At 47.1% G+C, this 15884-nt stretch overlaps 1 protein-coding gene across 1 annotated transcript in view; it reads left to right on the top strand.

Annotated features, from left to right (window-relative positions):
* Nucleotides 1–4306, top strand: part of LOC146866344 (endogenous retrovirus group V member 1 Env polyprotein-like) — a 30285-nt gene extending 25979 nt beyond the window's left edge. The window contains exons 2-3 of the mRNA XM_085640500.1: nucleotides 2706–2739; nucleotides 4036–4306. Of these exons, the coding sequence (XP_085496626.1) occupies nucleotides 2706–2739; nucleotides 4036–4306 (305 nt within the window). The remainder of the gene's footprint in view (nucleotides 1–2705; nucleotides 2740–4035) is intronic.
* Nucleotides 4307–15884: the final 11578 nt, after the last annotated feature.

Below are 15884 nucleotides of genomic sequence, written 5' to 3'. Positions count from 1 at the left end.
TCATCAGCTCTGGGGATGGGGTGCGCGTCTGTCCTCGTGACCGAATTGAGACCTCGGTAGTCCACACAGAACCTAAGTTCTGGAGTGTCACCAGGCGCTGCAGCTTTTGGTACCAAGACCACGGCGCTGGACCAGGGGCTGCTAGAGAACTCAATCACCCCTAGGGCAAACATTTTGGAGACCTCGTCCTTAATGCAGGCCCTTACCCTGTCAGTCACTCTGTAAGCCTTATGCTTGAGAGGAGGACTGTCCCCGGTGTCCACCTCATGGACGCACCAATCAGTGACACCAGGCACCAGGGAAAATAAATCAGGAAATTGCCCCAACAGCTGGTGGCAATCTCTCTGCTGCTCAGGGGTCAGTGTGGTGGAGAGGACCACACTCTCCACTGACCCATCCTGCTCTCCTGCACACAGGAGGTCGGGAAGAGGCTCACTCTCCTCCTCCATCCCTGCATCTGTGGCAAGAAGCATGCCCACTTCAGACCTCTCAAAGTGGGGATTTAGGCGATTCACATGCAGGACCCGCAGGGGGTTCCTGGGAGATTTAAAGTCCACTAAATAGGTAACTTGACTTTTGCGCTCCACCACCTCAAATGGACCGGTCCACTTATCTTGGAGCGCACAAGGCTCCACTGGGGCCAGTACCCAAACCTTCTGACCAGGTTGAAATTCAACCAGAGTGGTATTCTGGTCGTGCCAACGTTTCATCTCCTCCTGGCTGGTTTCCAGATTTGCCTCAGCAATTTTTCTGAAACGCCGAGGCTGGTTCCTGAAGGCCAGGATGTAGCTAAATACATCCTGGGGAGGTTTCCTGGGAGATTGCTCCCAGCCTTCCTTGACCAGACTCCGAGGCCCTCTTACCGGATGGCCATAGAGCAGTTCAAAGGGACTGAACCCTAAGGACTTCTGTGGCACCTCACGGGAGGCAAACAACAAGCATGGCAAGAGGACGTCCCACTTACGCCTCAGGGGCTCTTCCAGGCCCATGATCATGCCCTTCAAGGTCCGGTTGAACCTTTCAACCAGACCATTACCTTGGGGGTGGTAAGGAGTGATGAACTTGTAAGTTACCCCACACTCCTTCCACAGAGACTTCATATACTGGGAGATGTAGTTGGTCCCCCTGTCGCTCACCACCTCTCTGGGGAACCCCACATGGGAGAAGATCCCCATCAGTGCACGTCCCACCACGGGGGCCGTCACTGTCCTGAGCGGGATGGCTTCAGGATACCGGGTGGCATGGTCCACCAAGAACAGGATGTACCTGTTGCCCATGGCTGTCTTGGGGTCCAGAGGCCCCACAATGTCAATGCCCACTCGCTCGAATGGGGTACTAACAACTGGAAAGGGCTGGAGTGGGGCTTTGATCTTCCCCCCACTCTTCCCACTTGCCTGGCAAGTCTCACAGGTCCTACAGTATGTATCTGAGCTTTTGCGCATCTGGGGCCAATAAAAGTGGGTGACCAGCCTCTCAAAGGTCTTGGTCTGCCCCAGATGTCCTGCCAATGGAATGTCATGAGCCAACCCCAGTAAGAAGGCTCTGAAGCACTAGGGTACCACCAGCACACGGGCGGACCCCGGCTCAGCAGCCTTAGGCTCGCAATACAGGAGACTGTTCTCCCAATAAATCAGATGTGAACCAGACATATCACCTGCTGCCTGGGCTGCATCCCGTTGCCGCATTCCCTCAAGAGAAGGGCAAATTCTCTGCTGCTCACAAAACCCCTCCCTGGTGGGCCCTCCTTCCTGCTGCCACTGGGTCAGCTCAGGTAGGTCCCCTAGGTCGGTATTTTTTTTATTTTTTTTTTTCAAAAAAACCTTTTAATATATATAGAATCAATGGCGTAATCATCGGATGTTTAGAGTACACAAACATCCTGCGTTCAAACGTGAAAATGGGTTTTTAAACAAAACAAAATTAAGTAAGAAAGAGCATATAGTTTACAGGGGATGAGGGTCGGTAGAACAAATACGAACCTCTTACTCCACCGGGTTTTACTGTAGAAGGGGATGTGGAAACATAACAGAATCGGATCGGGTTTTCAATTAAACAAAATTAGACAAAACTCAAGTTCTTCGACACACATACAAACAGGGTGTATGAGACACAACTCTGTTAGTAACTAAACACCTTTTGTTTCGTGTAGTGTGTGACTACAGGACGCCACCCTTGACACACGTCTCCTGCATGATGCTTATTAGCATCCACCAGTAGGTGAGCAATGTACTAACTAGTGTGTACTCAAAACAAACTGAATTCACAGAAAAAGTAAAACGAGCACACAAATCGACGCTATAGTTTTTGGATAAGAGCCCAAAACATTCAGATGATGGGTGCATTTGGTTCTATATGAAGTCCAATTGAGTTTATTGTACATCGATTTTTTTACTGAAAGGGTGTACAATCACCATGATTCCCAAACAATCAAGAAGCCCCTTTTAAACACTAAAAAGATGGATTTAAATATCACTGAAGGTGGTGGAAGTCATTTTTGAGTGGGCCAGCACAATTGAGATGGCATGTGTATATATTAAAATACAAAAAATCGTCTCACACGCGAGTTAACGGTGAGCACTGAGTCAGGTGGCATTGAGTCACTCAATATCATTGTAATGATTATGAGCACGTTATATGCACAAAAGATATGTAGCAGATAACTAGATATTAGAGTGTATATTAAAGAATCCTTTTACTTCTTATAGAAATACTACTGGAGTTCGAATACAAGAAGTACAGGTGAGTGCACTAGGCCTCACTTTTGGTGTGCATGAAATACATGTGTTAAGCCCCAGCAGGGACTCATAAGTAGGCTTTATAAAAACACCGCGCCCTGACGAAGGCCCCAGACCCGATTGGGCTATTTAGGGAGGGCCGAAACATGTTGGCATCTAGTAGAGGGTAAATTTGAACACACTAATGTTCAAAAAAACCCCAACGCAAGGCTTTTAATGATATCACAAGTGCCTCAGAATAAAGAATCAAGAGGAGGTACACTTGTAGGTATTTTTAGTGTATGTATCAAAAATCTGGTTCGCCTGCTTAACCAGTGACCTACTTATAAGAACTCCCAGTATATCAGTGGTTGAGTCCGCCCAGATAGTACCATCTTATCTGGGTGTGGAGGTAACGCCTATGATGAAGCATGTCACTATTATGTGAGTGAGGCGTTTCCGTCAATATCTTTGATATTCCATCTGACAAAAATACTGTAGGACCGTCTCGAAGAAGGAACTGTAGTCCCTGAGGGGAACACAGTCGCAGGCAACAGTTGCCTTTTGTGAAAAAAAGTTGATTTGGGAGAACGCAACTGTCCGATTCATTCTCTCACTCTCCTTACGTGAAAAAGAGTATTGAGGGGCCCCCACAGCCCTGAGAGCCAAAAATACGACCCCTAAGAAGAGGGTAGGGTACCCATGCAAAAAAATCTTTTGTCAAAGGGAATCCCTGCAAGAATATCCTAGGCAACCCCCATATATATATCCGCAAAAAGGTTTGAATATGGCAGAAGGACTAGCCTACGATGAGGATGAAATATCATCCATTTTAGCGTTACCATCATTAATTTCTGACACCACACTTACACAGGTAATCCAAAATAATGGGGATTGGGATTCATTAACTGAATTAAAAAGGACTCAATTGAAAACCCTACTACACGGAGCGATTATGACCGAGTATTTGAGGGGCAATATAGCTCCAAATGGTCTAATCGTAGCAAACTCTCCACGCATTTTCCTAAATGACCCTGAATTTAGACGCAGTTGGGCATTGATCGCATGGAAATGTACCAGAGACTGTCTGGTTTTAATTATTAAAACAGCAAAGAGACTCTCTGACGCTCTTCTCATAGAAATAAAGACATTGGAAAATGGATTGAAAACTCAAATAACGATTGCACAATTCAAAAAGAAACTGGAAGAGAATAATAAGATCATAAATGAATACAAAGAATATCTAACCCAGGCAAAAATTACAAAATTTCAAAAGGATCTAAAAAGGTTCCAATTTGAAAAAACTTTTCCGTATTCTAAGGAAGATTATAATCCCACAGAAAAAGATAGATCGGACTTCTCAGACACAGAGAGCACAGGATCTGAAAAATACTCCAGTGATTCGTCCTTCGAAGAACGGAAAGGGAAGAATTGGAGAAGAGGAAACAGATCCAGAAGAAATCGGGGAGTATACCAACAAATGGGCCCGTATCAACAACCACCTCCGTTCGGATGGAATCCATTCATGCATCAACCTTTTCAACCTCCACAATTTGGATACAATTGGCAACCCTACCAACAACCTTTTTTAGGGAGAGGCCGCGGACGAGGCGGCAACAACCGGAGAGGACCAAGGGTACAATGGGAAACAAACAGGGACGACTCGACATTACAGGAACCTAGACCCAGCACGAGCAAGACCACTCGGGAATATTAAATCTCAGTACCAGAGTGCTCACAAAAACCCAAGAGGATGTGTTAAACAAAGGACTTGGCTTTGTTCCAACCAATAGATCAAACATCTTTAATGTTAGGATTGAAGTGGCGGAATTTTTCCGAAGACTACGATTATCGGTCTTCTTTGAACACACGGAAGAACGAACTGAAAAAGAGGAAGAGGAGAAAAATACGGGTCTGAAGAAAACAATCGAGATTTACTCCACCAAATCACACGATGCCACCCGCCTTACTAGCATTTGAAACAGCAGTGACACGGGAAATCGACCTGCTAAGAAACAACGAGACAAGAGTGTTTAACAACCTCTCTTCCATGGAACGGAAAACCCTGTCGGAATTTGATAAGATGCAGGACGTGATTATAAAACCCGCGGACAAAGGGGGAGCAACGGTGATTCTACCCATTGAAGTTTATAGAGATGAATGTCTGAAACTCTTGAACGAACCTCGTAACTACTTAAGGTTACAAAGAGACCCTACTGAGAACCTGAAAAAAGAAATACACGAGATGGTAACAAAAGCAGCAGAGGAGGGATGGATCACTAAAACAGAGGAAAACTTCTTAAAAGAAATTGATCCAAAGATTCCCTATTTTTATATCCTCCCAAAGGTTCATAAAAACAAAAATCCACCACCAGGAAGACCAATCGTCTCTGGCATCGGTTCTATTCTAGAACCACTCTCCAAGTTCACAGATTACTTTTTGAGACCGTTGGTACAAAAAATGCCATCCTATTTAAAAGACACTCCGGACATCCTACGAAAACTTCAGTCTTTGAGGTTCGAACCAGCAACAGACCTCTTAATCACACTAGACGTGGAAGCGCTGTATACCAGCATTCCACAAGAGGCTTCCCTGAGAGTGATTGAGAAATTACTAAGACAAGAAACTTGGTCTGCAATAACACCGATTCAGTTCGTGGTGGACTGTGCAAGACTAGCCCTAACTAAAAACTATTTTGAGTTTGAGGGTGAATATTTCCTACAAACCCACGGAACTTCCATGGGCATGACCTGTGCCCCCAGTATTGCCTGCCTGTACATCCATGACTTTGAGACTACGTTCATTTACAACGAGACGAATCCATACCAGATGAATCTGAATGTTTGGAAAAGATTCATAGATGACATCTTTATAATTTGGAGAGGAGATGAAAATGAAGCACAAAATTTCCTAACATGGCTGAACACTAGGGATGAATATCTGAAATTTACCATGACCCTGAAAAAAGACTCAATAACATTCTTGGACCTAAAAATCTGGGCAAGCGAAGGGATTTTGGAAACTGAAGTTTTTTACAAACCAACGGATGTAAACAATTTACTAAGATATGACAGTTTCCACCCCAAGGCTCTTAAGGACAATCTGCCGGTGGGGCAGTTTTTGCGACTAAGGAGAAACTGCTCAGACAAAGCCAGATATGAAATTCATGCAAAACAACTATCTGAGAAGTTAAAAACTAAAACGTACCCTACGAGACTCATAAAACAAGCCTACAAAAGGGCAAAAAACAACAATCGAGAAGGACTTTTGGAACCTTCAGAAAGATCTGAACAAAAAAGAATTGTGTGCGTTACCACGTTTGGAACAGAATCAAACAAAATAAAGAGAATAGTCTTACGACATTGGAAAACCTTGAACTCAGGGGGCCTAAAGTTGGAAAAACCGTTGTTTGCTTTTAGAAGGGGGAAATCGATAAAAGACTCTGTCGTCCATCCTCGCCCGAAGCAACTAACAAAGCGAGGACAACAAAATACATTATGGAATCTACCAGAGGTGGTAGGACATTTCCCATGTGGATCGTGTAACGTGTGTCGGCTAACAAAAACCAGTAAGACGATCAATGTGGGTCTACAAACCCCTTGGGAGCAACGCACCTTCAGTAACTGTAACAGCAAGAATGTGGTGTATTTGATGACCTGCATCTGTAATCAGATGTATGTAGGAATGACCACCCGGAAGGTCAAAGTCCGAATTAATGAACATCGGAGCACATTCAGGTGCGGAAAAACGATCACGAAAATGATGCGTCATTTCCAAACCAATAAGCACAGTGAAAATGATTTCACATGGACAGTGATCGAAAAACTACCAAATAATAGCACTGAGAAACAACTATTCAAATTGGAACAGCGATGGATCTATCGCCTTTCTAGCACAACACAAGGGTTGAACGAAGAGATACCTTGGATAACCTTGACGTAGCTTCAAATCACCATAATCCAAAGGCAGACGCTTAAGTGGTCCAGTGGAAATTTACAAACATAGAATTGTAAATACAACAACGCTTTACATACTGTGGGCCGGCTCCCGAACACCATGAGGGTAACGAACGTGGGGAGCATTGAGCCAGACAAACAGAATGGAGTATAATCTATAACAACACAACCAGCTGAGAATGGAATATAACATGGTCCAGACCAATGGGGTTTCAAGTATAAAACTCGATAATACAATGTCTCTAGCTTACTCTGGCAACACTCTTAAAAAATTCAAGTTGATTTAATTCATCAATGTAGACGTGTTTAAATACGTCAAGAAACATCAGAGCGAACCAAGAATGCCACGTTAGAATAAAGCGGTACTGCAAAAAACAAAACATTGAGCGGTAATACATATAAGGGAAAACAAAAATTGCTACTCGCCCCCTGTTTTTAATAAAGTTGGAATCACCTAAAAAAATGAGCCTAAAACTTTAATAAACTACAATACCCATGATCACCCAAAATGCAAAGCCAATACATCCCGTCAGCCCCGCAGTCCTCCGAGAAACGATAGAGGAAATACGCGACGGGATAGATTTACCGAACAACCAATCGGGAGCCCAGTATCAAACAAGCCGAGTAAATGCGTTCATCATTCGACGGCAGGCGAGGTGTGTACTAGGCGGATCGGCGGTGGCGGTACCTTGACGAAGTAAGTTATAACCGCTTGCTCTACTGGGGTTTTAACGTAGATCCAAGTTAGGTATAAGAATTGAAGAAGCAATAGACCCACAAAGATTGAAGAAGGGGTTTATAAACGGGCGCTCCATGTAAGCACCAACAATTGGGTTTTTAACAACACCGGAGCAATAGCGTCGGGGTGGCCCCATCAGCCTCGCACAATATACAGGGTTGTGACAGATGGGAGAATAGTGAAGGTTTCAAAAAAACCTTTTAATATATATAGAATCAATGGCGTAATCATCGGATGTTTAGAGTACACAAACATCCTGCGTTCAAACGTGAAAATGGGTTTTTAAACAAAACAAAACTGAGTAAGAAAGAGCATATAGTTTACAGTGGATGAGGGTCGGTAGAACAAATACGAACCTCTTACTCCACCGGGTTTTACTGTAGAAGGGGATGTGGAAACATAACCGAATCGGATCGGGTTTTCAATTAAACAAAATTAGACAAAACTCAAGTTCTTCGACACACATACAAACAGGGTGTATGAGACACAACTCTGTTAGTAACTAAACACCTTTTGTTTCGTGTAGTGTGTGACTACAGGACGCCACCCTTGACACACGTCTCCTGCATGATGCTTATTAGCATCCACCAGTAGGTGAGCAATGTACTAACTAGTGTGTACTCAAAACAAACTGAATTCACAGAAAAAGTAAAACGAGCACACAAATCGACGCTATAGTTTTTGGATAAGAGCACAAAACATTCAGATGATGGGTGCATTTGGTTCTATATGAAGTCCAATTGAGTTTATTGTACATCGATTTTTTTACTGAAAGGGTGTACAATCACCATGATTCCCAAACAATCAAGAAGCCCCTTTTAAACACTAAAAAGATGGATTTAAATATCACTGAAGGTGGTGGAAGTCATTTTTGAGTGGGCCAGCACAATTGAGATGGCATGTGTATATATTAAAATACAAAAAATCGTCTCACACGCGAGTTAACGGTGAGCACTGAGTCAGGTGGCATTGAGTCACTCAATATCATTGTAATGATTATGAGCACGTTATATGCACAAAAGATATGTAGCAGATAACTAGATATTAGAGTGTATATTAAAGAATCCTTTTACTTCTTATAGAAATACTACTGGAGTTCGAATACAAGAAGTACAGGTGAGTGCACTAGGCCTCACTTTTGGTGTGCATGAAATACATGTGTTAAGCCCCAGCAGGGACTCATAAGTAGGCTTTATAAAAACACCGCGCCCTGACGAAGGCCCCAGACCCGATTGGGCTATTTAGGGAGGGCCGAAACATGTTGGCATCTAGTAGAGGGTAAATTTGAACACACTAATGTTAAAAAAAAAAACAACGCAAGGCTTTTAATGATATCACAAGTGCCTCAGAATAAAGAATCAAGAGGAGGTACACTTGTAGGTATTTTTAGTGTATGTATCAAAAATCTGGTTCGCCTGCTTAACCAGTGACCTACTTATAAGAACTCCCAGTATATCAGTGGTTGAGTCCGCCCAGATAGTACCATCTTATCTGGGTGTGGAGGTAACGCCTATGATGAAGCATGTCACTATTATGTGAGTGAGGCGTTTCCGTCAATATCTTTGATATTCCATCTGACAAAAATACCGTAGGACCGTCTCGAAGAAGGAACTGTAGTCCCTGAGGGGAACACAGTCGCAGGCAACAGTTGCCTTTTGTGAAAAAAAGTTGATTTGGGAGAACGCAACTGTCCGATTCATTCTCTCACTCTCCTTACGTGAAAAAGAGCCCCTAGGTCGGTACTCTGCTTCCCGGTAGGCTCCAGGGCATCCCCCTCAGGGCCTGCTCCCTCCTGGGCTGTGGGAATCAAGGGGGCCGGCTTCCCGCACCCCCTGCCCCTTCTCTCTAAGGCAGGGAACTGGGCCATACTCTCAGGCTCCAGGTCTTTCTCAACACCCGTCATGGCTGCCATGGACCGAGTGGTAGCACACGCCCACTCAGTCAGACCCAACATTTGTAAGTGAGCTCTCCTCTCCACCGTAGCCCACGGTGAGTTCTCTAAATCATTGCCCAGCAGACAGTCCACAGGCATGGCGGGCCTCACAGCCACCTGAAGAGTTCCTGAGACGCCCACCACTCAAAGGGAACCTGAGCCACCTCACATTGGCTCTCTCTGTTGTCTGCAGACACTACTGGGTAGAATGCATGGGGCACAACCTGCTCTTGGGACACCAACCGGGAGCTGACAGCAGTTACACTGGCTCCTGTGTCCCTCAGAGCCTCCACTCTATGGCCGTTGATGGTTACCCACTGCCTGTACTTTTTAGTGTTATCAGGCAGTGCAGGCTTAGGAACCATCTCAAAGTCTCCTAGTGAGACAAGGGTCAATTCTACGGGGTCCCACCCACCTTGGGCATCCATCTCCTCCTCCCCCAGGGCTACACTAGCAAGCTGGTGGGGCGGTGCACGGGGTGGTGCAGTAGTATCCCTTTGGGGACACTGGGGATCAGTACCTGTGGCCCACCTGGCCACATTTAAAACAAGTAGGGGGCCCCCTTTGAACAGGCCTACCTGTTGGGGGCATTGGCTTCTTATCCTGGGGGGGCTGGGACACCACTGCCTGGTTCCCTGGGGAATTATTTTGGGGCCCTCTGTGAAACTCCCTTGGTTTACCCCTTACCCCTGTCCCCCCACCTCTTTGCTGGGGACCCTGCCCACCTTTGGCGAAGTCTCCCACTGGACCCTTGCGAACCCGGGTGCTCACCCAGCGGTCCGCCTCCTCAGCAAGCTTCCTAGGGTTAGTTAGCTTGCAATCTATCAGATGCTGGCGTAGCTCAGGAAAACAATTACTAGAGAAATGCTCCCATGCAATCAAATCATACAGTTGCTCAAAAGTTGCTACTTTACTACCTTTTACCCAGCGCTCCATTGCTCTGCCAAAAAAAGACACATATTCAACCCACGTGGTACCCTCTAACTTCTTGCAGGTTCTAAATCTCTTGCCTGTACATTTCAGGGGTCAAACCATAGCGGGTAATCAAAGCTTCCTTCATGTGGGCATAAACCATCCTACTTTCTGGGGGCAGGTCCAACAAGGTATCCCTCCCCTCACTCACAAAGCGTCCCCACAACCCCGCTCCCCAATCCTTCTCAGGGACCCGGCGGGACACCATAGCTAATTCATAAGCGGCAAACCATTGCCCAATATCTTCACTTTTATGGAAATCCTTAATAACCTCTTTAGGTATATACACTCTACTCTCAGTATGCACTACTGGTATGCTGCCACCAGAGGGGAAGATCTCTATACACTTTGCTTTAATCTCCAATTCCCTCAAAATTCTCTCATTTTCAAATTTCACCTTCATCATCTCAAATTCTAACTTCTTATTCTCTAGGTCTCTCTGACCATCCAATTTAAGCTTAGCCATCTCCATATTATGCCGCCTATCTCTCTCCCTGTCCTCCATCTCTTCTGGAGTCAGGCCCTTTGAGGACACACTAGTGCCCGGGCTGGAAACTGCTTTATCCCCTACCAAATCTACAATTTCTTCCTGCTGCTCTCCTGCATTCTCTCCCCCCTCCACAGGCTCTTCCCTATTCCTAGAGGCATCCCTGGCCTCTAGCCAGGCCTTCAGTGCCTTGTAAAACTCTTCTCTCTTAGTGAGACCTGTGATAGGGACTGTGAAGCGTTTGCAAAATATGTGAGCTGCTTAGAAGTGTAGGTGTCTATTTTCACTTCTTCCCAGAAGAGATCCTCAGAGGCATTGGATCTGGGCTTGCCCACTGTAGCAATAACTGGCAATAACAATCAAAAATAGAATCAAGAAATCTCAAAAAACGTACGAGGTTATGTTATGGTCTGCACTCACTAGTAGTGTACACTATAAATACTGTATGCAATCATAAATGCAAGTCCAGATCCTCACCGCTGACCACCAATGTTAGAAATGGGGGTCTCTAGTTGGCAATGGCTGGCCACTGTCCAAGTAGGGACCCTTCTTCCTAAGTCAGAGTAAGCAGCCTACTCCCTTTGATAACCCCTGCTCCACCCTGTGGTAACGTAGCACGAGCAGTTAGGCCTATCTCAGAGGCAGTGTGTGAAGCATTTATGACCATACACAGTAATACAATGAGGAACACTACAAATGGACACCACTCAAGTAGTTATAAAAAATAGGTATATTTATATAGACTTAATCACAAGACCAATAGCAGTAAAAATCCACAATACTAGAAAAATATGGTTACTTTAAAAATGCTGCAAAAATAGTTCAAGGTGCACAAGATGATGTTCAGTTCAATGCAGTGGTCTCTGCGACCCTTTTACTCACAAGGTATCTGGATTCTGTAGCAAAGCAACAAAAATGTCGCTAAGGAGTTGTAGCGATAAATTTCCTCACGCTAACCAGCGATGCGTTGAATCCTTACCGCAAGGGAGGATGATGCGCTGGGTTGCGGGCGCGACAAACTTCTTCACGCTAAGCCGGTGATGCGATAAAATCCTTGCCACTGAGGATGATGCACCGAGCCTGGTGCGTGTACGATCTTGCTGCGATAGAAGAAAATAGCGCTCCGCGAGGGAGTGCCGATCCTGATATGATGCGGGGAAAATGGCGAACGCTCAGGGTCCGCGCTGCGATGAGCTTGGTGCGATGATTCGGGGTTAGCGAGCGCTTTGGGGCACGCTAACAAACAATGCGACAATCCTTGGGTTAAGCGAGCGTTTTCAGGCCCGCCGTCAGGCGATTCAATACTTGGGTTAGCGTGCGTTTTCAGACCCGCTGACCGGCTCTGCGACGATCCTCGGGATAGCGGGCGTTTTCACGCCCCCTGACAGATGAAGCGATGATCTCCGGTAGCGAGCGCTCGGCGGCAGCAGAGCGACGATTTTTCTTACGCTCACCAGCTGCAGCGGCTCGCTAACGGGGGTTAGCGACGATTTTCATCAGTCTTTTCTCAGCAGTAGAACTAGAGGCCCTGGAACTCACAGGAGCCTCACCTGCAGATAGAAATCCTCGCTGGGAGGACACAGGAGGCTGGTGGTGGAGTCTGGTGTGCCTGAGACTCCTGCAGGAGGCTAGCTCTCTTCTAGCCCTTGGGTGATTGCTGTTGCCACAAAAGCAAAGTTCCTTGCAAGTCCTTTTCCTCTGCAGGCCAGTCCAAGAAACAGCACACAAGCACAAGGACAGTCCTTTTCCTGCAGATTCCTGTAGTCACACGGACAGAGGTTCTTCTTGTTGTCCAGAAGCAATACAAATTGTAGGGGTTTGGGCACAAATATTTATACTCCCAAAGTCTTTGTTCTTCGGAGTCACAAGTCTCTGAACCTAGCCAGAACCAGTTCTGCCCAGCCCTGGAGCACTTTGTTGACCAGGCTGCATCCTTCCTTTCAGAAAGAGGGGGTCTGCCTCAGACGCACAGTGGGAGGTGGAGCCAGCATTCACCTTGCCAGGCACAGCCCTATTCAAGTGCAGGAGCTACCCCTCCCCTCACTCCCAGGCAGAGCTCTCTATTCAACCCAGGTCTGACTCAGCCTGCCCTGCCCCTCCAAAACCAGACAGCCAATACACATAATAGCAGAGCATACTGGAAGGCTTAGGCAAGAAAGTACCTATACTCTCTAAGTGGTAGTTTCAAACACAGAATATAAAAATAACCTTCACTAAAAGATGTATTCTAATATTCTGAGCTCAGGCATACTAAATTCGTTTTTCTACCATGGTCTGTGGGTCAGTTAGGACTATAGGATAGTCCAGACCTCCCATTCTGGCCTATGGAGAACAGGTAGCCTTACAGTAGTGAAAAACGAAATTGGGTGTAATTAACTACTAGGACATGCTACACACATCAGAGCATGTCCTACCTTACACATACAATGCACCCTATCATAAGGGTGGCTTACAGGATGCCAAGGGAAGGTTCAGGGGCTGGGAAGTGGGTGCACTTCACAGCCAAGATGGCAGTTCTGGACTGCACGCAGACACTGCAGTGGCAGGTCTGAGACACACTTTACAAGCTGCTTCTGTGGGTGGCACAAACCAGTGCTGCAGGCCCACCAGCAGCATTCGGTTTACCAGCCCTGGGCACACTCAGGCCACGCTACTAGGGACTAACAGGTAAACCATATAAGCCAATCATGGATGTACCAATTCACATGTCATCTTTACAAAGGGAGCATTCACGCTGTGGCACTGAATGGCAGTGGCACAGCGCCCAGAGCATCTATAACCAGCAAAAACAGAGGACACACAGCGAAAAATGGAAGGGAGACTCACGCCAATGGTGCCAGGTCTAACATGCGTCCCCTCCAGCTGAAATGTGGGGAGAACTACCCATCCCCTTGGAAGTTCTCATCACTAAGGCGGAAAAATCTGGACAGACCATCAGCATTGGCGTGTTCTGTACCAGGGCTAATGTTCCACCGTGAAGTCCATACCCTGTAGGGAAATGGACCACCTTAACAACTTGGGATTCTCACCCCTCATCTGCATCAACCATCTGAGGGGCCTGTGGTCTGTCTGAACCCGTAAGTGAGTCCCAAACAGGTAGGGTCTCAGCTTCTTCAGTGCCCAGACCACAGCAAATGCCTCACGCTCAATTGCACTCCACCTCTGTTCCCGTGGAAGTAACCTCCTACTGATGAAGGCTACAGGTTGGTGTAGTCCCTCCTCATTCATCTGTGACAGAACAGCCCCCACCCCATGCCCTGAAGCGTCTGTCTGGACAATAAATTCCTTAGCAAAGTTGGGCGCCTGGAGTACGGGTGCTGTACACATGGCAGTCTTGAGGGCATCAAAAGCTTTGACAGGTGTCAGTCCAGTTCACAATCTTTGGCCGCTTATTGGAAGTCAGCTCAGTCAAGGGGGCAACTATGTTGCCATACCCCTTGACAAACCTCCTTTAATAACCTGTGAGTCCTAAGAAGGCCCTCACCTGGGTCTGGGTCCTTGGGGGCTCCCAAGCCAGGATGGTTTCAATCTTGGGCTGTAGGGGTGCCACCTGGCCACTCCCTACCTGGTGTCCTAAGAACACCACAGAACCGTGCCCAATCTGGCACTTACTGGCCTTGATTGTGAGGCCTGCTCTGCGCAGCGCCATCAACACTCGCCAGAAGTGGTGCAAGTGGTCCTCCCATGAGGAACTAAACACTGCAATGCCATCCAGGTAGGCGGCACTGAAATACTACAGCCCAGCCAACACCTGGTTGACCAACCTCTGAAAGGTGGCAGGGCATTCTTCATCCCAAAGGGCATCACACGGAACTGGTAGTGCCCATCTGGGGTGGAAAATGCTGACCTCTCCTTTGCCCCATCAGTTAAGGCGATCTGCCAGTACCCAGACGTTAGATCAAACGTGCTGAGGTACCGGGCAGCCCCTAACCGATCTATGAGCTCATCAGCTCTGGGGATGGGGTGCGCGTCTGTCCTCGTGACCGAATTGAGACCTCGGTAGTCCACACAGAACCTAAGTTCTGGAGTGTCACCAGGCGCTGCAGCTTTTGGTACCAAGACCACGGGGCTGGACCAGGGGCTGCTAGAGGACTCAATCACCCCTAGGGCAAACATTTTGGAGACCTCGTCCTTAATGCAGGCCCTTACCCTGTCAGTCACTCTGTAAGCCTTATGCTTGAGAGGAGGACTGTCCCCGGTGTCCACCTCATGGACGCACCAATCAGTGACACCAGGCACCAGGGAAAATAAATCAGGAAATTGCCCCAACAGCTGGTGGCAATCTCTCTGCTGCTCAGGGGTCAGTGTGGTGGAGAGGACCACACTCTCCACTGACCCATCCTTCTCTCCTGCACACAGGAGGTCGGGAAGAGGCTCACTCTCCTCCTCCATCCCTGCATCTGTGGCAAGAAGCATGCCCACTTCAGACCTCTCAAAGTGGGGCTTTAGGCGATTCACATGCAGGACCCGCAGGGGGTTCCTGGGAGATTTAAAGTCCACTAAATAGGTAACTTGACTTTTGCGCTCCACCACCTCAAATGGACCGGTCCACTTATCTTGGAGCGCACAAGGCTCCACTGGGGCCAGTACCCAAACCTTCTGACCAGGTTGAAATTCAGCCAGAGTGGTATTCTGGTCGTGCCAACGTTTCATCTCCTCCTGGCTGGTTTCCAGATTTGCCTCAGCAATTTTTCTGAAACGCCGAGGCTGGTTCCTGAAGGCCAGGATGTAGCTAAATACATCCTGGGGAGGTTTCCTGGGAGATTGCTCCCAGCCTTCCTTGACCAGACTCCGAGGCCCTCTTACCGGATGGCCATAGAGCAGTTCAAAGGGACTGAACCCTAAGGACTTCTGTGGCACCTCACGGGAGGCAAACAACTAGCATGGCAAGAGGACGTCCCACTTACGCCTCAGGGGCTCTTCCAGGCCCATGATCATGCCCTTCAAGGTCCGGTTGAACCTTTCAACCAGACCATTACCTTGGGGGTGGTAAGGAGTGATGAACTTGTAAGTTACCCCACACTCCTTCCACAGAGACTTCATATACTGGGAGATGTAGTTGGTCCCCCTGTCGCTCACCAC

Source organism: Triturus cristatus, chromosome 2_1 (genome assembly GCF_964204655.1).
Source record: "Triturus cristatus chromosome 2_1, aTriCri1.1, whole genome shotgun sequence".
In the NCBI taxonomy this organism is placed as follows: domain Eukaryota; kingdom Metazoa; phylum Chordata; class Amphibia; order Caudata; family Salamandridae; genus Triturus; species Triturus cristatus.
This window is presented reverse-complemented; position numbering and strand designations above follow the sequence as displayed.